Source organism: Cannabis sativa, chromosome 6 (genome assembly GCF_029168945.1).
Source record: "Cannabis sativa cultivar Pink pepper isolate KNU-18-1 chromosome 6, ASM2916894v1, whole genome shotgun sequence".
Taxonomy (NCBI): Eukaryota; Viridiplantae; Streptophyta; class Magnoliopsida; order Rosales; family Cannabaceae; genus Cannabis; species Cannabis sativa.
This window is the reverse complement of record NC_083606.1, coordinates 15,225,353-15,249,303: the sequence shown is the minus strand read 5'-3', so window position 1 is coordinate 15,249,303 and position 23,951 is coordinate 15,225,353. Positions and strand designations below refer to the sequence as shown.

The window sequence follows — 23,951 nt, the reverse complement described above, 5'->3', positions numbered from 1 at the left end:
CTCAACCAAATCGGATGAAATCTTCGTTGGGAAGTATGCAACGAATCGATCTTGACCTCCAACCCATGAAATTTCTCGGAAAAGGCATCGAAGCTTGACGAAATGTCACTGCGAGCAACGAGTTGGCTCTTCGGGAAGAGGAAGACTCTTGTAAGAGTTGTAGTCGGTGTCGAACTTGAAACGCTCGGTTCAAAGCTTTGAACTCACCGGTAGTGGGCCTCATATTTGAAAGTTGCAGCTGATCAAAAAACACCAAAATTAAAATTTCAATTATGAATATTAATAATAATGAAAAACAACACAAAAACAACTACTGAAAAACTAAATTACAACAAACAGATATACCTTATCTTTGGAAACATCAAAGATAGTAGTCTTCAAAACTTTGAAAGTAGGTTGACTATTGCATGTCCACTGAGTGATCCTTGGAATACGAGAGCTTTCCTTTTGGCAGTACTTACCTTTCATGTACTTACAACACTCGTAGAACCAAACTTGAAGAACATGAGGACAACCAATCAAAGTGTAAAAAACACTCGGCCTCTTTCCCGAACTCCTTGCCTTCCTAACCCCCTCAACCCAACTATCAAGCTTACCCTTCAATGAGGAAATAGTCAATTCAAAAGAACTCCGGCCCCAAGCAAATTCATTGTACCTCCCACTATCTACAACATCTAAAATAGACTTGGGTACATTTTTATGCTTAGTGCCACTAAGCAAGAACCACTCCACGAAATACAAAACTGCCAACTTCACAGCATCCTCATCAGAATCACCCCACCTCTTGGTGGTAAAACATTCCCTAACAGATTCCTTAGTGATAGAGGACGAAGTTGGCCAATATCTTTCACAAAGACTATTAACCTCTTGCTTAAAATCTAAGACACTACAGTCACCTTCACAGTCTAACCCAGTAATCAATGCAAATTCCTCAATGCTAAACCTAAGCCTAACACCGCGTATCATTACCCACAACTCAGCATCATTAGGTTCTTTGAACCTCCCGGAGCAACAACCCATGAAACACTTGGGGTTGAACTTTAAAATCGGGAAGGTTAAGGAAATGACCAAAACAGGTTTTTGAAAACATTTCAAGCTGTACATCTGAAAGACAAGACTTAATGTTCTCTATCACCTGGAAAGTAGCAGTGGAAAAGGCTTTAGCAATGAATAGATTCTTCTGGTCATAAATATAATCCCATTCCTGTATCAATATAAACAAAATAAATCAGGACAAAAACAAAAAAAAACTAAAAAAAAAAACAGAAAACAAATAATAAAAATAATATTTTTTTTTAAAAAAAAGGACACCTTAGGGGGATTTTTCTTTGGTAGGTCAAATCCTTCAACCTTCACTGAGGTCCTAGCATGGACCTGCAACAAAAAAGAAATACACAAGCAACAAATCTTAGATACAATAACAATGAATATATAAAAATGTAGTAACCAAATTACAGCCAATAAAAAACCTAAAAACAACGTTTATGAAACCCTTACAGTATGATAAATGTAAGAGATAAACAACTTTCAAAAAAATACAGTAACAACACTGTCACAACTTAAAAAAAAAAACAACTAAAATATTAACAACACTGTACAAGCTCGTTGTTATGAAATTTCGAAAATGGTAGTCGATAATAGTAGTGTGACAAACAACCGAGAAAAAACTGACAATAAACATATACAAAACTAAAGAATAAACAACACTGAAAGATCTTGTTGCAATTGAAATTAGTGAAATGCTTCTCAATACCAATAGTGTGTAAAACAACCGAAAAAAAATTCACAATAAACATATAACCAACCAATGGGGAAATACAATTCAAAACTGTAACAAAATACGAATTGAACTGGGCAATTTTTCAACAACCAAACAACAACTGAATAAAAACTACAAAACAACATCAACCACAAAACATGACAGAAATACATAAAGAACACCAAAAAAACATAAAAACATCCTAATAAACACCTAAACCAGTGACCTAAAAAGCTCATGTAAAAATTAACACAAAAAAATGAAACCAAGCAAATTTAAATTACCTTTGATTCAACTTTGGGCTTTTGGTCCTCACCATGCACTTCATCCTCAAAATCAGAATCTGAGGAAACCTAGAACAAAAAATGGGGAAAACTTTAAATCATCAAATGTAACACCAAAAATAAAACAACCAGAAAAAAACTAAAGAAAAATTTAAAAACAACAAAGAGAAACTTACATCGCGTGCAGACTTGGAAATTTTTGCTCTCTTAGTCTTAGGAGCATCTACTTTAACAGGAGGGGCTCTTTTCTTAGTGCCCGATGTCTCTGGAACATCAGCCACTAAATTTTTAGCAATTTTTTTTAACCCCATCTTAGGTTCGACTTTGGAAGTAACAGTTGGAGCCTTCTTCGATTTTTTAGAAACTTTCTTCGCCGGAGATGGTGATTTCGAACCACTTCTAGTGGTTGCCATTTATATAGAGAAAATATAGAGGAGGATGACAATGTAGGTTGAGGAAAACGTGGGTGAGGGCTTGGAGAAGGTGATCGTGGGAAGAAGAAATTGGTTAGGGCTTGATAATGGTGATCGTGGGAAGCTCGGTTTGAAGAGTGGAAGAATCAGGTAAATGAAAAATTCAAAAAAAAAAAAAAAGAAAGGATTTATGAGGTGGCGTGCGTGTACGTGTGTAAGGAAGAAGGGAAAAGGTAAAATTGTAATTATTAAACTTTTTGAAAAGTAAAATTGAAAAATGTAAAAGTTAAAAAAGTTTAAAAAACCGTGTAAGGATAAAAATGTAAAAAAGGTGTCAATTTTGACATGAGGTGTAAAAATCTCTAAATGAAACTAGCAATACGTGGCTCGGCACGTACATTCATCTAGTATCTTTATATATTAAAAGTGTCTATCTAACGGCATTTCTTGGTTTAACATTCTTGGTTTAACAGAATATACTTAAAAATAAAAGAATATTCTGTTAAATTTAACGATTAGGTTTGATCTCCCGTTAAAAAATAAACTCAATAATTAAACCCAAAAAATTAAACAATCTTTTAAATAAACAATCTTTTAAATATTAATAATCTCTTTTTAAATTAAAAAAATCATCTTAGCCACAAATCTCTCTAACAAACCTATCTTGGGAGAATATTAATAATTTTTTTATTTATTTTTTAAAAAAGAAAAATATAGATAAAATATGTAGAAAAGATAATATAAAAGAAGATTGATTGTGTTGGCTTAGAGATTTTTGGGCTTGGGCTTAAAATAATAATAATAAAAAAAGATGAAATGGGCTGTAATTAGTATTTACCTGTTTGTGCTTATTTTTAGTTTTATTTTTAATTTTATCACCAAGAGGAGAAGGTTGAAAAATATTAGAATATGAAAATATTATTGGTGCTTATTAGTAATTTGCAAAGAATGTGAAAGTCTATAAATATATAGTTGTGTAGCTATTATTAGATATGAAATGAGATAATAGAACTTTTTTCAATTAGAAGATTAATGTACATTTTACTATTAATAACATACATTATTATAACACAACTATGTTTTACTTACTAAATATACTGACACATATTTTATTTTTATAAAACAAACCGTTCAAATAATTATACTATTTTAATTATTAATTAAAATAAAAAATTAAAATATTAAATAAAACTAACACTACGTGGCTTGGCACGTAACAATCACCTAGTATATAAATATATATATATATATATAGAAAGTGAGAGAATGAGATATTTATGGGTGACTTTTTATTTATATTAAAAATAAAATAGTTTATGAGAAATTCATGAGTTACTTTTTTTAAATAAATTAATATTACTTTTATATTTTAATCATATAAAAATTTAAAATAACTAACTCAAGTTCGATAATTAAGGGCATTCGAAATTTCAAAATGCCTGATTTTAGAAGTTATGTCCACGAGTCTCCATTCCCAATTGAGTCATTCAAAATCTCACTAATAGATTTTAGAAGAACGATTTTATTTCAATCACCGTATTCACTATGCCTATGATTTGGTTCTCAATCACTATTCCCAATCAAGCTATCAAAAATCTCACTGCTGCCTGGTTTTAGAAGCTATGTCTCAATCTCAACAGTAATCTTCTCCAGGTTATTATTTAGCTACCAATATTTGTATTTTAAAGATCTGATATGTTATAATATTTTCAGTGTTTTGATACATGGGTTCTTGTTTTGTTTTGAGCAGTGGATTTTCTGGGTCGGACCACTTATCGGAGCTTTGGCCGCCGCGGCGTACCACCAGTACATACTGAGGGCAATTGCCATTAAAGCTTTGGGATCGGAAAGAAACGCTACCAACTAGAAAATTAATTATTAAATTCATAATTTATTTTGTTTGGTTGTGTGTATGATAATGAGAGAGGTTGATTAATGTTTAATTTTTAATTTTTTACTTTTTTTTTTCGGTATCATCTTTCATATTTAAAAATCTTTTTTTTTGTTAGCTTGCGAACCTGTGTATTATTTGTTCATGAGTAGTGATGATCAGAAGAAGTGTTCTTTTTATTCTCTTCTTGTTCTTCTTCTCATGTTATATATTATCCATGTAATTAATATTTATCTCTTGACTAATTATACTCCCTATTTCCAGAAAGCAAACAAATTAATTTATGTTTTAGAGTGTTATTTTTGTCGTTTTTCACAAAATTAATATAACCCACGATCCATCTGGAAAGGTATTTCCTTCAAAAACTGGCAAAAACACAGATGACTGTTATATTATATTGTTATAATATAAGATAGATTAAAATATTAAAATGAGACATATTATATATTAATATGAGATTAATGTATATAATATGATTGAGAGTTACATACATATAATAATATTCACATAAATTGTAACATTAGAGGTAGAGTTACTCATATTTTGTAACTTCCACATGATCACTAATTAAGTGTGTAAAGAGTGGTTACACAACTTAATTGTTTTGAAATTCAAAACCATAATTCAAATATAGTTGTTGGGGATTGAATTTTGTCATTTATAAAGTGTATAAGTGATATAAAATAAAGTGGCAATGGTTTGGAATGGTTTGAAGAGTTGTTTGCAAAAGCTGAAAAATTTGGTAACTAGTAACTAGTTACTGTTTTTTTCAGCTTTAATTGTTGAACGTTTTTTGCCTATAAGGATGGTTTTTAACAACTCTCATAACCTCCAAATTACCCATTTAATCTCATTTACACCCCATTAAGAAATGGTAACAACCCTTGGGTGTAGGTTATTTGAATTTCAAAATATGTGATCTTAAAACACTATAAATAGAGGTTTTTCTTTCACTTGAAAGTGACAATATTTTTTGTGAGTTTCTATCAAAGAGAGCACCTTGCTAGAAACTATAAGCTTGATAATTCCAGAAAGCTATTTCCATTTTCTTTCTTCCCTAAGTGCTTGTGGTAGGGGGAAATAAGCTTTTGGACAAAGGTGTAAAACCTTGTTCAAGTTTTGTGATTCCCCTACTTGACACTTGGTGTTAGTGTTGTTGAGATTGTTCTCACATCTATATATATACTACTATTTATATTGTATTTTATAATCTTCTCTTCATCTTATTTTCTATACTTATGTGTATATTTTGTCTAGAGTTGTAACATTATTTTATCAATATTATTGTTCTTGTACTTTTCAATTTGAGTTGTATTTTGACTTTGGTCTTTCTATTGAAGCACCTATAAATTTCCAACAGTCAAAAGCTTATCCATCCTACCTAGTTTCAATGGAAGGTGAGACCATCAAAATGATGAATCAAGACCTAGTGAGGTTGGATAGGTTTGATGGATCCAACTTTACTAGGTGGCAAGATAAAGTGAGGTTTCTCTTGACCACACTCAAGATAGCATATATTCTTGAGTCTACTTTGGAGCCTCTACCCGCTCAATCCGAGAAAGACACTCCCGAGATGGTGGAGAAGAGAAGGAAGAGAGAGGAGGACAATCTCCTATGTAGAGGTCATATTCTAAATGCCTTGTCTGATAGGCTATATGATCTCTACACTAATACTAATTCCGCGAAGGAGATTTGGAATGCTTTGGAAGCAAAATACAAGGCGGAAGAAGAAGGTACAAGAAAATTTTTAATTTCACAATATTTTGAATTTTCTTTTAGTGATGCTAAAGATCTTCTTCCTCAAATCCATGAGTTACAAATCATTGTGAACAAGTTAAAGGTTCTCAAGATTGAGCTTCCCGAGGCATTCCAAGTTGGTGCAATTGTGGCAAAGTTGCCACCAACTTGGAAGGGCTATAGGAAAAGAATCCTCCATAAAAATGAGGATTATTCATTGGAAGAGATCCAAAACATATCCGAATCGAAGAGGAATCGAGATTGAGAGATAAGGGAAATGTGAAAGAACCTAAAGATGAGGTTTCTAAGGCCAATGCGGTCTCAAACAAGCATCACAAAGGCAACAACAATAATAAAAGTGGTGGAAAATATTTGGGTCCAAGAAAAGACAATAGCCAATTCAAAGAAGTGAGAGGCCATTGTTTTGTCTGTGGAAAATTTGGGCACTACGCAAGAGATTGTAGGCATCGTAAGGATCTAATGAAAAATGAGATTAATACCATAGATGATGAGGAAGTGATTATGGCATAGTCATGCTTATATTGTTTTGTGAGATGATTGTCTATGTATTGACATATTTAAATAATGCTTGTGAAGCTATAAATAAATAAAGTTCATTTCACTTTACTCTATGTGTTTGGTATATCATTTTGAGAATGAGAATTTTGTGTACAACAAATTTACAAATAATTCTATTAGTTTGAGTATATTGCATGTTAATATATATGTGAGATATATAATATATAGCATGTATATATTATATATGTTGAGCATGTAATACATGATATATATTTGTGATGAGAATATTTATTTATGAGATGCATATATAATATATATAGCATAAGATGCATACAATAAATATATATATATCATGTGAAGATGATATAGATTATGATATATTGATATGTATATTAAAGTGTATATGTTACATGTATGTGAGATATGTAACATATATAGTTGTGATAAACATTAATATTATGTATGTTATATATGAGATGATAGTATAACATACATTATTAGCATAAAGTTGTAGGAGTTACAATTTTTTGAATGAAAGTTATAGACATTATTATTGTATAATAATAATATATGTGTAACATATCATATTTAATGTATATGATAGTAATAGTGAAAATGTGGGGGTAAGACTCAAATAGTTAATCAAAATTTGTTCGATTGATTATGAGTACAAAGGTTATAAATTTTGACATGGATGGTGTCAATGATAGTGTAAAGAAAATTGTTTGAAGAAAGAAATAAAATAGAGTCATATCTATTAAATGTGTGGAAGTGTGGGGGTGACATCCAATATTTATCAAGTCAATTTAGTAAAAGAATGGATGCCATGTGAAATTTAGGCATGCTTGGTGCCTAAAATTTGAGTAAGACTTAGACATGTTTAGTGTCTAAAGTTAGTGCATAATTTTAATATGCTTGGTATTAAAATTTATAAGAAATAGAGTAAGTGTGAAAATTAATCTTATGTGATTTAATTTTCAAAGCTTAAGTATACTTAAGGAGAAAAGTGGTCATGTAAAAATGGTCACTAATTTTGGCTAGCAAGATTCGTTTGGAATCGAAAAGTGTGTGGTTATAACAAATCGCTTAATCTCCGTACAAGATTAAAGCATGAAATTTTGAGGGATGGGACCTAAACTCCCTTAGAGTTTTACTCATTGATGGTAACCTATCTTAACACTAGTAAAAATCTAGTCTTAAGTTCAATAGGTAATAACAAGTCAATAGAGTGAAAAAGTAGTACTCAACTTGTCCCATCTATGAAAGAGTACTAATGGTAAAATTTAGAGGGTTAAAACCTAAAGGTTTTTTAATAGAATGATGTGTCTAAAGAGAATTTGTGAGACACTAATTTCTACCTATATGGACTAGAGGTGGTGCCGCCTCTTATGAGAATTGGGAGTTATTCTCTAGAGAGTCTATGAAATGGATGTTGCACATGGCCATTAACGGTGCACAAGCGATCTAAAATGAAGTCTCAAGTGAACTCTAGCAAAGATGTGTGTGTTATCACCGGTTTGTATTAAAGGGATAGTGGTTCAATGTTACGGCAACCAAAATTTCAACAAACTTTGTGGTAACTACACTAAGGTAAAATTCAAGTCGAAAGACATTTTACTTTATGCATCTAAGCAAGATCTCTATAAAAGTGTTTGATTTATTCAATCAAAGTGGGGGATAGATAATATTTGATTGATTAAATAATGTTACAATGGTGTGTCACAAGTTTTAATCTAGTGGGGGAATGTTATATTATATTGTTATAATATAAGATAGATTAAAATATTAAAATGAGACATATTATATATTAATATGAGATTAATGTATATAATATGATTGAGAGTTACATACATATAATAATATTCACATAAATTGTAACATTAGAGGTGGAGTTACTCATATTTTGTAACTTCCACATGATCACTAATTAAGTGTGTAAAGAGTGGTTACACAACTTAATTGTTTTGAAATTCAAAACCATAATTCAAATATAGTTGTTGGGGATTGAATTTTGTCATTTATAAAGTGTATAAGTGATATAAAATAAAGTGGCAATGGTTTGGAATGGTTTGAAGAGTTGTTTGCAAAAGCTGAAAAATTTGGTAACTAGTAACTAGTTACTGTTTTTTTCAGCTTTAATTGTTGAACGTTTTTTGCCTATAAGGATGGTTTTTAACAACTCTCATAACCTCCAAATTACCCATTTAATCTCATTTACACCCCATTAAGAAATGGTAACAACCCTTGGGTGTAGGTTATTTGAATTTCAAAATATGTGATCTTAAAACACTATAAATAGAGGTTTTTCTTTCACTTGAAAGTGACAATATTTTTTGTGAGTTTCTATCAAAGAGAGCACCTTGCTAGAAACTATAAGCTTGATAATTCCAGAAAGCTATTTCCATTTTCTTTCTTCCCTAAGTGCTTGTGGTAGGGGGAAATAAGCTTTTGGACAAAGGTGTAAAACCTTGTTCAAGTTTTGTGATTCCCCTACTTGACACTTGGTGTTAGTGTTGTTGAGATTGTTCTCACATCTATATATATACTACTATTTATATTGTATTTTATAATCTTCTCTTCATCTTATTTTCTATACTTATGTGTATATTTTGTCTAGAGTTGTAACATTATTTTATCAATATTATTGTTCTTGTACTTTTCAATTTGAGTTGTATTTTGACTTTAGTCTTTCTATTGAAGCACCTATAAATTTCCAACAATGACAAGTTTTTTCTTACCAGGTACACTCTGACGACTCAAGCCATATTAATACTATGGGTGACTTTTTTTTTTTTTTTTAATAACGATTTATTAAAATAACAATTTTTGAATTCTTAATTTAACTATTTTTATTTTTGTGGTTAAGTAACAGCAAGTTTAACGAAACGAAGCTACGTGCCAGAAAGAAAACAATAATATCTTGATATTAATTTGTTTCAAATCATATAATTAAACATAACCCATTAATTCTAAACATATTTAAGCATATATAATTATACATTTGATTATTGGTATTTAATTTGGTTAGTCCTCTTTTAAATGTTTTGCTAAGAAAATTGTTGATTAACTATATTTTCAGGTGAGTTTTTCTTGAATTTCAGCTAAGATGTTTGTTATAAATGTATTCTTTGTGTCTCATTTAATGCAAAATATATTTGTTTTAAAGTCTAAAATCTTAATTTGTGTTTTTAGAAGCTAATTTCCGTAATACACATCAGTAGTCAGTTGTAGACCGAACAAAAAAAATGACATATACATTTTTATGAGGTGGAGTAGACACAACTTAAAAGTAGTGGGTACGCTAACACTTCATATATACATTTTATTTATATCTACATGCTATATTTCATTCTCAAAAACTATTTATAGTTTCTTCACAATAGGAAAATGATTTCTTTTAAGGAATAGGAAAATAAAATTTAATTTCAAATACACTAACAGTCACATTTTGACTATTCCTTTTGTTTTCTTTATTTCTTCAACAGGCGTTCAATTTTTAAAATGCTATTGCAGATGATAAGACAGTTTGCTACATTTTTTTTTTTGACATAATTTGATTTTCGTTAAATTGGTATTAGACAAGTAAATAGTACATACGTGTCTAGCACGTAACATTAAAAATTATAAATTATAATATTTAGATAAACATAATAATAATCTCACCTAATAATTAATAATATTTTTTATTTAATTTTTAATTGTATTACTTTTAAATAATATATATAAAAAAACTAACATAAAATTTAGTATACGTGCCTCGCACGTAGGTTTTTGCTAGTATATATGTATATATATATATACTAGTATATTGTTACGTGCGATGCACGTATGCTATGTTTTATATTAAGTATTATATTATGAGTTCGGAAGGAAATAAATGAATAAAAAATAAATAATATTTAATTTAGAGAGATTTGAATAATAAATTTAAATTAAACTTTTATGTCCAGTAAAAACATATTGGAAACAATAATAATAAGGTTATAATATATGTTGCATTTGTTCCAGTTCTTAAAATAATAGCAGCAAGAACATCTTTGACCTGGAAAAACAAATATTACAAAATTAAGAATAAGCAAAGCGTGTGTAAATTAGACAAAGAATGAACCCTCAATTCTCAAAGTCTCGATTATAAAGTAACAAAGAAGTATTAAAATTTCATCTGCTCATTATAAAGCCACCTTCACTCAAAATAGCACAACAAAAGTAACAAAGAAGTATTAAAGAAGTAACTGATGATTGCATTCTGTTTCAGTAGGTGAAATTGTTGTGTTTGCCTGTATGGGTGATGAATGGGTTAATATTGTTTAATTTTTGGTTTAATTATTGGGTTTATTTTTTGAAATTTGAATAAAGCAGTGTAAAAAAAATTCAAAAATTGTAGTTTGTTAGAGAGATATGTAAGTTAATCGTAAATATTATTTAATTTTTTGGGTTTAATTATTGGGTTTATTTTTTGAAATTTGAATTTATCCGTGTAAAAAAATTTCAAAAATGGTAGGATTTGTTAGAGAGATATGTGGGTAAGATATTTTTTTTAATTTAAAAAAAAGATTGTTTAATTTTTTGGGTTTAATTATTGGGTTTATTTATTTGTTAACGTTTAACGTTAACAGTCTGTTAAGTTAATCGTGTAAGGCTAAATAAAAAAAGGAATCGTTAAACCAAGAATTGCCGTTAGATAGACACTTTTAATATATAAAGATATACTAGTAAAAAAGCTATGTGTGAGGCACGTATACTAAATTTTATGCTAGTTTTTTTTATATATTATTTAAAAGTGATACAATTAAAAATTAAAGAAAACATATTATTAGTTATTAGGTCAGATTATTATTATGTATATCTAAATATTATAGTTTATAATTTTATCAATTAAAAGTGAATACCGGATGCAACATATTAGTGTTTAAGAAAGCTTGATAATTAAAATATGTTCTTAAGTTAATCCAAAAAATAAATTAAAAATTGATGTTCCAATACTTAAGGAAACATTACTTAAATGGGTGTAAGATAAAAAGAAAATTAAAAATCAATCTCTAAATTATTGATAATTGAAAATAGCATGTGTCTAAAAATTGTAAATAAGAAAACTAATGATACTCATTGGTAAATTTCAATCTTCATTTGCTTCGACAGATACAATAGTATAATTTTTGTATTTTGCACTTTTCATTCATAATAAACTATGATAAAGTAACAGAAATTTACCCTCTAAATAAACTAAAATTAATAAGCTTTCAAGTCAGAAACTTTTACGGAAGCATTCTCTCCTTTCACTGATTCTTGAATTGCCAACACCAAGAGAGCACATCCAGCAATATGTGCACCAGCTGATTGACCCATTAGATAAATTCTATTAAAATAAGCACAACAAAAATCGTCAATAGAATACAATATTTCATATAGGCAGGAAAAAAAGAAAGAAAGAAAATAGTTAATCACCTGTCAGTGTCACCACTATAGTATACTATGTTGTTATAAACAAATGAAATCCCCTGACAAACATCTTTTACCATATCACTGATCGTACCTTGGGAAAATTTTTGCAATTAATTAGCCTTTTACCATATCTCAGTGAAAGCAATTTCAGTGGTCTTGACATCCACATGAGCCTTAATTAGTGTTTGCGACTTGTACACAAGCCTTCTCTCTCTTTAAGACAAGCAACCTCAACTTACCTGTGGTTAATGGTGATGTCAAATAATAATGCTCTCTTCGAAAAAGAACAACTTATAAATTCCACAACAAACAAATACCTTAAATCTCATAAATCAATTCATCAACCTTTCTATTTTCTAATGTCACGAGTAAATGTTGTGACTTGGAAAAATTATTTGTATACTAAAAATCTTAAATATTGTAATGAATGTATATATATAGAAAGTGAGAGAATTGAGTTTTGCAGAACCTCTAAAATCTATTGTTGTAATTTATATATATATATATATGGAAGAGGTTTTGTTGACCGAGGTTTTCGGCAACTATTAAAGTATAATTATAATAATGAGCTGTAAGAAAGTGAGATGAAGACTTTTTACGTGGTTGGGGCGTTAATGAGCCTTAGTCCACGAGCCACTGCTATTAATGGATGTGTTTAATACAGATTCTACACTTGAGAGAATGTTTTTCTCTTAAATACAGAGAATGTTCTTGGTGAGTTTTTTCTCTTCTTGCTCTTTCGCCACCAAGATCCTCCGACCCCATTAAATGAGCTTTGAGGGGGTATTTATAGTGTTTTGGTGGGGTAATCCCTAGAATTGTTCTTACACATGTGTCTGTAAGTATCCATAAAGTTGGGCATTTCCGATGAATATACCATGGGTGATGCATGGTCAAATCCTTAGGTGCTGTAGGGTTTTTATGGAGAACGTCCTTTTTGTCTTATGATTGACGTGACTCTTCGCAGTGTAGCCGTCGCTAGACTTAAATGATCATTACTGTAGCGCTGCTGTTCGGGGGTTGTGCCGTCAGACTTTATTGCGTGTTACAGTCCCAACACGCTTCCTCCCATGCAGCATTAAATGCGACTTGATTTCTCGGGAGAGACCTGACACATCCCGGAGGGCCTTCACGCTATACTAGCTTCCAGGAGTAACTTGTACTCCGGATGTCTCCTCCGGGACCCATGCTAATAGCGCTTCCTGGTGGCATAAAAAGACTTAGCAAATCTTTCCAAGTTATCTGATCCACATGTCCCCTCTTGACTGGTCCACGTATTTTGGGCAAATTTTGGAGCAACATTTACCCCCCAAGCCTTGCTTACTTAGTAAAATAAACCAAGGCTTGTTCAAGTGTCTCCGGTTGACCCCTCGTTCCCCTAGCTCGAGCCTCGAGCGCGTGGGGGCACATTAAATGATGTCATTTAATGCAGCAATATGCTTGTTTGCAGGAATGTTTCCAGCCGCCTCCTCGGTCTTCTGATACGACTTGGAGGCGCGTGAAGGTGTGTCTAATAATGGCATTAAATGCGGCGATTTCACTTTTGCAGAGGTCGATTGGTTTCACGCCCCATGATTGATGCGGCGCATTGATGGTGTCAGACGGATACTCAAACGTTTCCACCGCCTTAATGGTAGATTGATCTGGTCCGTTGATCTTTTTGGGAATTCGAATCGTGTGTTTCCCCCACCGTGCGATTGGTAGGTGAAGACGCCTGTTCCTCATGCACTTTTGCCTATAAAAGCCACCACCTTTCCTTCATTTCGGTTACTTTCCATTCCTTGCCATTTCTGCTCGAATTTCTCAGAGAGAAAATTCCTCAAAGTAGCACAAACTGCTTTAACACTTAAACACTTCTTTTAATTTTCCAGTGTTCGATTTTGCCAGCGCTTCTCAACTCTCACTCAACCACACTCAGTACCCCCAGTTCAACAATCAACTGTAAGTTTCTTGCATCTTTAAATAATAACATGCTTACATTTACTTTGTTTGTTTTCTGGGTTCGCACTTAGAGGCTTCTGGGTGTGTGAGTGTTTAAGTTCTTCGAGTTCTGCTTTATGTTTACTGTGTTAGTTGTAGAGTCGCCATTGTCATGCCTCTGTTATAGGCATACAGCTTTGTTTGAAGAAGGCCATGTGTTCTTTGTTTAGCAATTGCTTAGGGCATAGGAAGGCTTTTCTCTTTTCTTTTCCTTTTTGCAAAACCACTTTTCTGCGATTTTACTGCACCCGACACTTGTTCAGGGATTCTCTCCTGAGTTTCCCAGGTGACACATGTCCGGAGGGGGCCTCTTTCCAGCGGTTAGGGGACCCCCACTCCCTTTTTCCTGATTTAGGGTTTGGTATGGGGCCTAACTGCTGGGTTTTTTCTTTTTGTTTTTCTCAGAACATAAAATGTCTGCTTCTGGCTCGAAATCTTCGAAGAAGAAAGGGAAAAACATAGCCACCCTGGAGGAGGTTTCTCTAGGACCCGTTGCCCAGGAAGGGTACAAGTCCCGCGCCACTGGTTGGGAAGCGGCCGAGCTTCGATCGACCCTGACTTGCCCTCACCAGCTGGAGAGCATCATTAATGTGGCTGGGATCAAACCCTCTACCTCAGGGACCTTCCACCGGCCTCCTCGTGACTCGGAGACGCCTAATCATTATTATGACGGCTTCGGGGCTTGGAGCCAGACCCATTTGATGGCCGGTGCCATGCTCCCGCTCCAAGATTACTTTGTGAATTTTCTTGTATTTGTCGGCCTTGCGCCATACCAACTTATTCCTCAAGCTTACCGCCTGCTCTCAGGCTTATTTATTTTTTACACCGCCCGCGGCTGGGGGGCTCCCAGCCCGGCGGAAATTTTATATTTTTATGAACTTGTATCCGTCCCCAAGAAAGGGGACAAACTTAAGGATGGTTTTTATGGGTTCCGGATCCACCCTGCTAACGAGGGGACGGTTCCATATAATAGGCAGACTCATGTTAAGGAGTACCGCCACCGATTTTTCTTCTCGTCCGGGTTCAGGGCCGTGGACCACCCGGAGCTTCTCACGGAGTGGGTGCGGATCCCACCTTATCATCGGACGCTCCCCACTCAGGCTTTCCTTCGAAGGGCCCAAGCCTTCGCCTCCTACGATCATGCCGATCTTGATGTCGGGGGCCTGGTCACCACGGAGAATTGCAGGAAGGCTAAACTTATCCTTTCTCATCAATCCGTGGATGACTCCAACCTCTCAAAGGTCATCTGCCCCAATGTGAGGGCGCCGGTCGCGGAGAAGGCCTTCCGGGATGAGCTCATTGCTACGGCAGAGAAGAAGTACCAAGATTACCTCTACCGGAAGGCCCAGGAGAAGGCGTATTCTAAGGCCCAGGCTGCCTCTGGGAGAGGGCTTCGCGTGGGGAGTCCGGTGGTGCGAAGGAGCCAAGCCATTGGCGGGAAGTCCGAAGCTAAATTTTTTGACAAGATACTTCAAGAAGAGATTGGGGGTCCTTCCGCCGGGAGGCCCCTTCGTCTTGGAGGTTCTTCTGAGAACCAGACTTCCCGGCCTCAGCCTTTCACCCCGAACCAAACTCGGGTGCTCCCGGTGCTAGCACTTCCGGTGCCGGTGGTAAGTCTCCCTTGATAATTCGCTATGTTCCTTCCGTTGATGAATATACCAGTCATAGGCCCATAGGGTTTGACGAGCGTCTTCGTAGGTTTAAGATGCCGTCGACCCGGTGGGGGGATCATTTGAAGGAATTTTATTTTACGAACTTAGGAGATTACCTAGGTCGGTCCCGGATGGGCTCCGGCCCTCCGGAACCTATTCCCTTAGGTCTGTCGGCTTACATAGCGTCCAGCTGGTTTCGGCCCTCGGACAGTTATCTTGGAGATGATCTTGCCCGGCATTAAAGTTCGGGACTTTGCTAGGGCCGAATTAGGAAGTTCGGGTAGGAGTAGTTTATTTGCTGCACCTTTTATAAGCAGTTTCTCACGAACTTCTAACACTTGCTTATTCTATTGGAACAGGTACCTCCATGGATGCCATCCTGGAACAGCTTGCCGGGGTTCATACTCCCGTGGCTCCTCCGGCTTTCACCCCCTCTCCCCCGGCTCCGTCCTTGAAGGCTCCTTCCGGCGCTCCTCCCGAAACCATTGACTTAGTGGATGACGAGGAGGTGCTTCCGGGAGAAGGCCAAGGGAAAGGGTGGGACTTCTCGGAGGAAGACGCCGAGGGTACTGGAGAGCCTCAAGCCCTTCCAGTGGTAGCAGAGGAGGACGAGGAGGAGCCTGAAGTGGCTCTGATTCGCAAGCGTAAGGGCAAGATGATTGCCCAGGACGAGCCGAAGAGGCCTCGGAGGGCCGACACTCCTGCTCATGGCCTAGACGGCGGGGTTTCTCCGACGGAGGAAAATCCTGCTCCTCCTCACATTGATCTTACCCCGATTCCGGGGGATGAGGTGAGGCAGGAGCTTCGCATAGCCAAACACAACTACGCTATGGATGAGTACTCCCGGGGGTATGCCGAGGTGGAGGCCCTTAGGAGGATTCTGCGGGCTGAGGTTGAGGCGAGCATCAACCATCCGGACTATCATGATCCGTGGAACCTCAACCTGGACCCTTTAACGGACTGGTTCCGTCCCCTCCTAGGGCCCACTTTGGCTCCCTTTGCCGCGGAAATGACCGGTGAGTTCGCTTCTCAGCTTACACGCTGTGCGCCCAGGCGGTTTGCCACTTGCGCTTCCCTGAACTCCATCTTCCAGGTCCAGGACCTCAGCCATTCCCTCACAGTGGTAAGTACTTTGCAATTTTTTGCGATTCCTTCTTGTTGTTTGTGTTTTGTTTTCTTCCTTTGAGAAATTTTTCCTTACACCTCGTTATGGTTCAGCTTGCTGCTGAGGCTGGTCGCCTCTCCAGGAACATCATAAACCATGGCTTCGCTCTGTCCGACTTTGGGGACATGAACGACGTCAGGAAGGTCCTCCAAGACCTCACAGCGGAGAGGCAGATCTACCAGGAGGCTGCCGAGCGCCAGGAAGCCGCGGCCAAGGCCAAGGAAGAGAAAGCCAAGGCCAAGGAAGAGGAGGCCACCCGGAGGGAGGCTCAGGCGGAGGCCATGATCCAGGCCGAGGCCCAGCGGAGAGGCAGGATGGAGGCCCATCATCAGGAGGAACTAAGGGCTCAAACCGAGGCTGTCGAGAAGGCCAGGCGAGATCTTCGGGAGGCCAGGGAGGCTTTGGATGAAATGGCCGCCAAGGTGAGGTCTCTAGAGGAGACTCACCAGTCGGATATCGAATCCAAGGCCGCTCTAGCTGCGGAGTTGAAGGAGCTTCGGGACTACAAAGATCAGTCTACCAGGAAGGCCAAGAGGGCCGAGCTCCTTTCTCCTGTCTCCTGCGCCCGGTGCCCGAAGCGCTTTGATGATGGTGTCTACATGGCTTGGGCCACCAATGATCAGAGTATCAAGCTTACTTTTTATCCCAAACCCGAGGACATGATTGCCAAATTTCGGGAAAAGAAGAAGAGGCTTGATGCTGAGCTTGAGGCACGGATTGGACCTCGTCTTCCACCGCGGGCTGACTGAGCTGCCGCATTATTGACCCAGATTCTACCCGCTCTTCTTATAACTTTTTTTTTTGTTTGTACATATTTGCTGCTGCCTTAGAACAATTTATATATAGGCGGCAGCTTTTATTTGAAGGGGAGACAATTATATCTTAAGGCCTGTCCCCGGGCCATTTACATGTGTATGACCTGCCCTTTGGGCTAGGATATTTTTATATATGCGATCTTTATTTTTTGCGCATATTTTTTGACCTGCCCTTTGGGTCAGGATATTTTACTTAGATAGATTGACCTGCCCTTTGGGTCAGGATATTTTACTTAGATTGACCTGCCCTTTGGGTCAGGATATTTTACTTAGTTTGTTTTTGTTTGTCCGTGCGGTATACCCTAGTACCCCCCTGAGTGGCATAAAAACTTTGTTTTTAAGGCACTCGGTTTTATTTAATATAGAGGAGGCATACATTTGGACGGTACAAACCCTTTGAACAAAATCTAAGTTTAATTCGCTACTGGTAATATTTTCTGAGGTGATCGGCATTCCAGGCTCTTGGGACAGTAGTTCCGTCCATTCTTTTCAGTTTGTAAGTGCCAGAACCGATTTCGTCCTCGATTTCATATGGTCCTTCCCAATTTGGTCCAAGTACCCCCACTCCGGGTTCTTGGGTGGCTGGGAAAACCCTTCTTAGGACCATATCCCCAATAGCGAATTTTCTGTTTTTAACCTTGGAGTTAAAATACTTGGTCACCTTCTTTTGATAAGCGGCCATCCGTATTTGGGACTCATCCCGGAGTTCTTCGACTTGATCCAGAGCTTCTTGGAGCAGGGCCTGATTGGTGGCCGGATCGTAAGTCGTCCTCCTGTGGGATGGGAATAATGCTTCCACCGGGACCATTGCTTCACAACCGTACGCCATCGAGAACGGCGAGTGACCGGTTGTGGTTCTGGGGGTCGTCCGGTAGGCCCACAATACCCTTGGCAATTCTTCAGGCCAGTTATTTTTACAGGCCAGCAGCTTCTTTTTCAAGGTGACCTTTAGGATTTTATTGACTGCTTCCGCCTGGCCGTTTGTCTGAGGCCGGGCTACCGCGGAGAAGCTTTTTACCACTCCGTGTTGGTTGCAAAAGTCAGTAAATTCCTCGCAATCAAATTGCTTTCCATTGTCTGAGACTATCTTGTGAGGCAAGCCGTGTCGACACACTATGTTTTTGATAACAAAGTCCAATGCCTTCTTAGCAGTTATTGTCTTCATAGGCTCAGCCTCTATCCACTTGGTGAAGTAGTCCACTGCTACTATTGCATACTTTACCCTTCCTTTTCCTGTAGATAGAGACCCGATGAGATCTATGCCCCAGACCGCGAAGGGCCAGGGGCTGGTCATCAAAGTGATCTCATTTGGAGGAGCTCTCGGTATGTTCGCGTACCTTTGGCACGAGTCACACTTTTGGACATAGTCTATACAATCTTTTTTCATTGTTGGCCAGAAGTATCCCTGCCTCAATATTTTCTTTGAGAGGCTGGGTCCTCCCGTATGATCTCCACAGAACCCTTCATGGACCTCCAGCATGATTTGTCTAGCTTCAGGGTCCGATACACACCTTAAATAAGGCATGCTGAGTCCTCTCCGGTAGAGAATTTGATCCATCATTACATAACGATGAGCCTGATACTGAATCTTTCGAGACAGTGCCCTCTCTTGGGGAAACTCACCTGTGGTTATGTATTTTATGATGGGGACCATCCAGCTGGGTTCTTGCCCAACCGTTTGTGTGGTCTCTTTTATTTTGATGCTTGGCTCTGCCAAGCGTTCCACTGGTACTACCCTCAGCTCTTCGATTTCGCTGTCCGAGGCTAACTTAGCCAGACAGTCCGCGTGAGCGTTCTTTTCTCGGAGGATTCTTTCTATTTTATAGTCCGTGAACTCGTGGAGCAGTTCTCGGACTATTGTTACGTACGCGGCCATCCTTTCGCCGCGAGTTTGGTATTCTCCGGAAACTTGGTTTACGACCAGCTGAGAATCGCTGTAGACTTCCACCCTCTTGGCTCCTACAGCTTTAGCCAATTTTAGCCCTACTATCAGGGCCTCATATTCGGCTTCATTATTCGAAGCTGTGAAGTTGAATCGGAGTGCTGCCTGGAGCCGCAACCCAGTCGGTGATATCATAGCCACTCCGGCTCCTGAACCGTTCTCATTAGAAGCTCCATCCACAAATACTCTCCAAGTGGGGATGGGTGGCTCCGGTGTATTGGCTGTTGCCTCGGCTTCATTACATTCGGTGATGAAGTCCGCCAAGGCTTGGCCTTTTATGGAAATCCGGGGTACGTAATGTAAGTCGAACTGACTCAGCTCCATTGCCCACTTGAGGAGTCTTCCGGATGCTTCAGGCTTCTGGAGAACTTGTCGGAGTGGATGATTGGTCAAAATTCTGATCGGATGGGCTTGGAAGTATGGTCTCAACTTCCGTGATGCCATCAGGAGGCAGAATACTAACTTTTCAATAACCGGGTACCTTGTCTCGGCCCCTACCATGCGTTTACTAACATAGTACACGGGGTGCTGAATTTTTTCTTCCTCCCGGACTAATGCGGCACTGACCGCATGCTCGGAGACGGCCAAGTAAAGGAACAAGTCTTCTCCAAGGACGGGTTTTGATAGGATAGGAGGTTTGGCCATGTGGTCTTTTAACCTTTTGAATGCCTCCTCGCATTCATCTGTCCATTCGAACTTTTGGCATTTCTTCAGTATGTTGAAGAAGGGTATGCACTTGTCCGTGGACCGTGAGATAAAGCGGCTCAGTGCGGCTACCTTTCCGGTCAAACTTTGCACGTCCTTATCTTTCTTGGGGGATGGCATGTCCAGGAGAGCTTGGATTTTCTCCGGGTTCGCCTCGATCCCCCTTTGGCTGACTATGAAGCCCAGGAATTTTCCCGACATGACCCCGAAGGTGCATTTTTTCGGGTTGAGTTTCATGCCGTATCTCCGGACGACTTCGAAACATTCCTCTAAGTCGCTTGCATGGCTGTTGCATGCTTTGGATTTGACGAGCATGTCGTCTACATATACTTCCATGTTTCGTCCCAGGAGGCTTTTAAACATCCGGTTAACCATTCTTTGATAGGTTGCTCCGGCGTTTTTCAGTCCGAAAGGCATGACTAGGTAACAGTATACCCCCTTATCGGTCCTGAAGCTAGTGCACTCCTGGTCTGCCGTATGCATTTTTATTTGGTTGTACCCAGCATAGGCATCCATGAAAGACAGCAGCTTAAATCCGGACGTGGCGTCCACCATCTGATCGATCCTGGGCAGCGGAAAGCAGTCCTTTGGGCAGGCTTTGTTTAGATCTGTGAAATCTATACAAACCCGCCAAGTCCCGTTTGGCTTGGGCACCAGGACCGGATTGGCCAGCCATTCCGGATAGTATACGTCGCGGATCATGCTATTGGACAAAAGTTTATCCACCTCTTTCTCTAAGGCCTCGGCTTTCACCGAGTCGAGCGGGCGTCTCTTTTGCTGTACAGGGGGCATGTCCGGGTTGACATTGAGTACATGGGTGATGACATGAGGGCTGATGCCGGTCATGTCTTCTTGGCGCCATGCAAAAATGTCGATGACGCCCTTTAGTGTTTTTATTATTTTATCTTTTTCCTCCGGATCTAGGCTTCTCCCTATCCGGAGTACTTTGGTGGGGTCGTCGTCGCACACTGGTATTTCTTCGACGTCCTCCATTGGTTCTACGACCCTTTCGGATCCTATGCGAGGATCCAGCTCGTCTTCTTCAGCCTTCTCTATTTCAGGGGGCCCCCGGACCATGAGTACTGGCAAGTGGGTGGCAACATTGTAACATTGCCTGGCCTCTCCTTGATTTCCCCTCACCGTTCCGACTCCGGCTTCCTGGGTAGGGAATTTTAGGCATAGGTGTCGGATTGAAGTTATTGCACCAAAGTCGACGAGGGCCGGTCGGCCTAAGATTGCGTTGTAGGCTGTTGGACAGTCTACCACTACGAAGGTGCAATACTTGAACGTGCTTTGGGGGGTATCCGGGCACAGGGTAACTGGGAGCCTGACTTTTCCCATCAGGATTAGCGTTGTCCCGTTAAACCCTGTGAGCTGCGATCCACTAGGAGAGAGGTCCCGGTCGGTCAACCCTATCGCAGTGAAGGCTTCTTTGAAGAGCAAGTTCACGGAACTTCCATTGTCAATCAGGACCCTAGCCACCACTTTATTTGCGATGGGGGTCTCTATGACCAGCGGGTCGTGATGAGGAAAATGCACCGTCTTGGCGTCTTCTTCCGTGAACGTTATGGGTTGGTCCATTAGCCGAGGCCTTTGAGCTGGGAGTTGAGTGACCTCCCACACCTCACTGTGTCTTGCGGCCTCGGCATATCTCTTTCGCTCCTTTCGAGTGTTTCCTCCGATATGGGGACCTCCGGAGATCATGGCTACCCGTCCATTAGGCCGGGGCGGTAGTCCGGGTATATGCCGGGTGTCACCTGCGGGAGCAGCTGGAGGCAATACTCCTGTTGTACCCCCTGGTGTTCCCGAGGGCATACCCCCTGCCACCTGCCCCGGGTTAAGGTGGGGCAACCTATTTTTGATCCACTCATAGAGGTGGCCCAAACGGATCAGATTCTCAATCTCATCTTTGAGATTTTTACACTCATTGGTGCTGTGGCCAATGTCGTTGTGGTACTCGCACCTTTTACTCGGATCTCTCCGGGAGCTGTCTCTGTACAATGGCTGGGGTCTCCGGTAGTGCGTACTCTGCCTTGTGGCAAAATATACACGTTCCTGAGAGTCCGTGAGCTCTGTGTACTGGGTGTATTGGGGTGTGTACCCCTTCTTTTGGCGCTTCTCTCCCGTTCGGGTGCTGCCCTTGGAAGACCTTTTGCTTCTCGACCCCTGGGTAGGGCCTGTTAAGCTAGCAGTCGGGGCAGCCTGTGAAGGAGCCCGTCCATTCACCCCGGACGGGTTGCCGTAATGGGAAGATGCCGGGGGCAAAGCTTGGCCCCGGGCGTATCCGGGAGTGGCGTAAAACTGTATGCCACTTATCGGAGGGGTCGCGGTCGGGACAGTACCCGAGGGCGATACTCCTGGCATGTATCCTGCTATCCCGGTGGGATAATAGCCTCCGTAAGCCACGATCTGGGCTTCTTCGAGGTTAATATATTTTTGGACTCGCTTCTGGAAGTCCTGAAGGCTAGCAGCGCCTTCTTGCTGTAATTCGTTCCATAAGGGAGTCCCGGTGCGGATTCCTGCTTGGAGAAGCGCAAGCTGTTGTCCGTCGTCGACCTTCTTGGTCTTCGAGGCTTCTTCTCAGAACCTCTTGATGTAATTCTTCAATGTCTCGGTGGGCAGTTGTTTGATGTTGGTCAAGGCACTAACCTCCAAGTTGACCTTCCTGGCGGCGACAAATTGTCTCCGGAAGTTGTTTTGGAGTTTGTTCCAACATCCCACCGATCCTGGTTCCAATTTCTTGAACCATTCCTCTGCCGATCCGCTCAGAGTGAGGGGGAAGCATAAGCATTTGGCGTCATTGCTGACCTGCATGACTGTCATGACTCGGTTGAATCGTGACAAGTGATCACTGGGGTCGGAGTTCCCAGTATATGCCGCCATCTCGGGCATCTTGAAGTTTTTAGGGAGCTCCGCCTCCAGGATATGTTTGGCACAAGGCTCCCGATCCTCACTGTCCGAGTCGGAGTCATCTCCCTTCTGCCTCCGGGAGACTCGGGCAATATCTTTTCGAAGTATGGCAAGCTCTGCCATAATCCCTTCGTTTACAGTACCCGAGGAGACTACGGGTCTGTATCTTTTTTGGTCAAGGTGATCTCGGAGGTCACCTTGATTCCCATTGATTTGATTTCTCAGATCAATGGGTGGACATCTCTGTCCTCCTCTTCCTCTACCCCCTGGTTCCTGGTGCACGGAAACGCTTTTCCGGTCCCCTCGATCCTGAGGGCCAAGACTCCCTCTTTGGGGCTTGCCCCTCTGCGGACCTTTCCCTTTAGGGAAATCCGAGCGGACCTTTCGCGGATCCTGCGCCCTTTTCTTTCGACCAGGGGCAGAAGTAGGGTTTTTTGTTTGGTTTTCCTCAGCAGGGTGCCTTATAGGGCTAGGTTCCCTAGGCCCTTGCTGCTGGGAATTAGGCGAAGACGTCGCTGGCTCCCCGTCGAGTCCAGCGGCCATCGCCTTGGGATGCACGTGAATACCAGCTGCCTCCATGGCTTTCTGCATGGCTAGCATCACTTCATGCATTTTTTTGATTTTGCACTTTCTGAGCTTCGATCTCAGCTTCATGATCGATAGCTTTTTGTCTGAGGAGCACCAGCTCTTGGTAGCTTCCATCATCATAAGCATACTCGTCGAGGTGTTCCTCGTGG

General features: G+C 39.6%; 3 protein-coding genes and 1 long non-coding RNA gene across 4 annotated transcripts; 2 read left to right on the top strand and 2 right to left on the bottom strand.

Annotated features, from left to right (window-relative positions):
• Window position 1: 1 nt before the first annotated feature.
• On the bottom strand, window positions 2-985 carry LOC133039174 (uncharacterized). The gene is made up of 2 exons (XM_061118008.1): window positions 346-985; window positions 2-238 (listed from the first exon to the last, which is right to left on the bottom strand). The coding sequence occupies exons 1-2, from the start codon at window positions 964-966 to the stop codon at window positions 2-4; spliced, it is 858 nt and encodes a 285-aa protein (XP_060973991.1). The 5' UTR covers window positions 967-985.
• On the bottom strand, window positions 986-2,840 carry LOC115695480 (uncharacterized). The gene is made up of 4 exons (XM_061118007.1): window positions 2,220-2,840; window positions 2,044-2,112; window positions 1,312-1,374; window positions 986-1,204 (listed from the first exon to the last, which is right to left on the bottom strand). The coding sequence occupies exons 1-4, from the start codon at window positions 2,454-2,456 to the stop codon at window positions 986-988; spliced, it is 588 nt and encodes a 195-aa protein (XP_060973990.1). The 5' UTR covers window positions 2,457-2,840.
• Window positions 2,841-3,856: 1,016 nt separating this feature from the next.
• On the top strand, window positions 3,857-4,529 carry LOC133038798 (uncharacterized). Its single transcript, XR_009688307.1, has 2 exons — window positions 3,857-4,109; window positions 4,207-4,529. It is a non-coding gene; the product is annotated as an uncharacterized LOC133038798 (long non-coding RNA).
• Window positions 4,530-5,737: 1,208 nt separating this feature from the next.
• On the top strand, window positions 5,738-6,349 carry LOC133039173 (uncharacterized). The gene has a single exon (XM_061118006.1). The coding sequence runs from the start codon at window positions 5,738-5,740 to the stop codon at window positions 6,347-6,349; it is 612 nt and encodes a 203-aa protein (XP_060973989.1).
• Window positions 6,350-23,951: the final 17,602 nt, after the last annotated feature.

Bases quoted from the DNA above. Each gene is read 5' to 3' on its own strand.
- LOC133039174 (XM_061118008.1), bottom strand. From the start codon at position 966: ATGATACGCGGTGTTAGGCTTAGGTTTAGCATTGAGGAATTTGCATTG. The intron at 239-345 runs GTATATCTGTTT...TTTTTTGATCAG, and splicing joins TTGATGTTTCCAAAGATAAG to CTGCAACTTTCAAATATGAG.
- LOC133039173 (XM_061118006.1), top strand. From the start codon at position 5,738: ATGGAAGGTGAGACCATCAAAATGATGAATCAAGACCTAGTGAGGTTG.
- LOC115695480 (XM_061118007.1), bottom strand. From the start codon at position 2,456: ATGGCAACCACTAGAAGTGGTTCGAAATCACCATCTCCGGCGAAGAAA. The intron at 2,113-2,219 runs GTAAGTTTCTCT...TTTTTGTTCTAG, and splicing joins TTTCCAAGTCTGCACGCGAT to GTTTCCTCAGATTCTGATTT. The intron at 1,205-1,311 runs GTGTCCTTTTTT...ATATTGATACAG, and splicing joins CAAAGAAAAATCCCCCTAAG to GAATGGGATTATATTTATGA.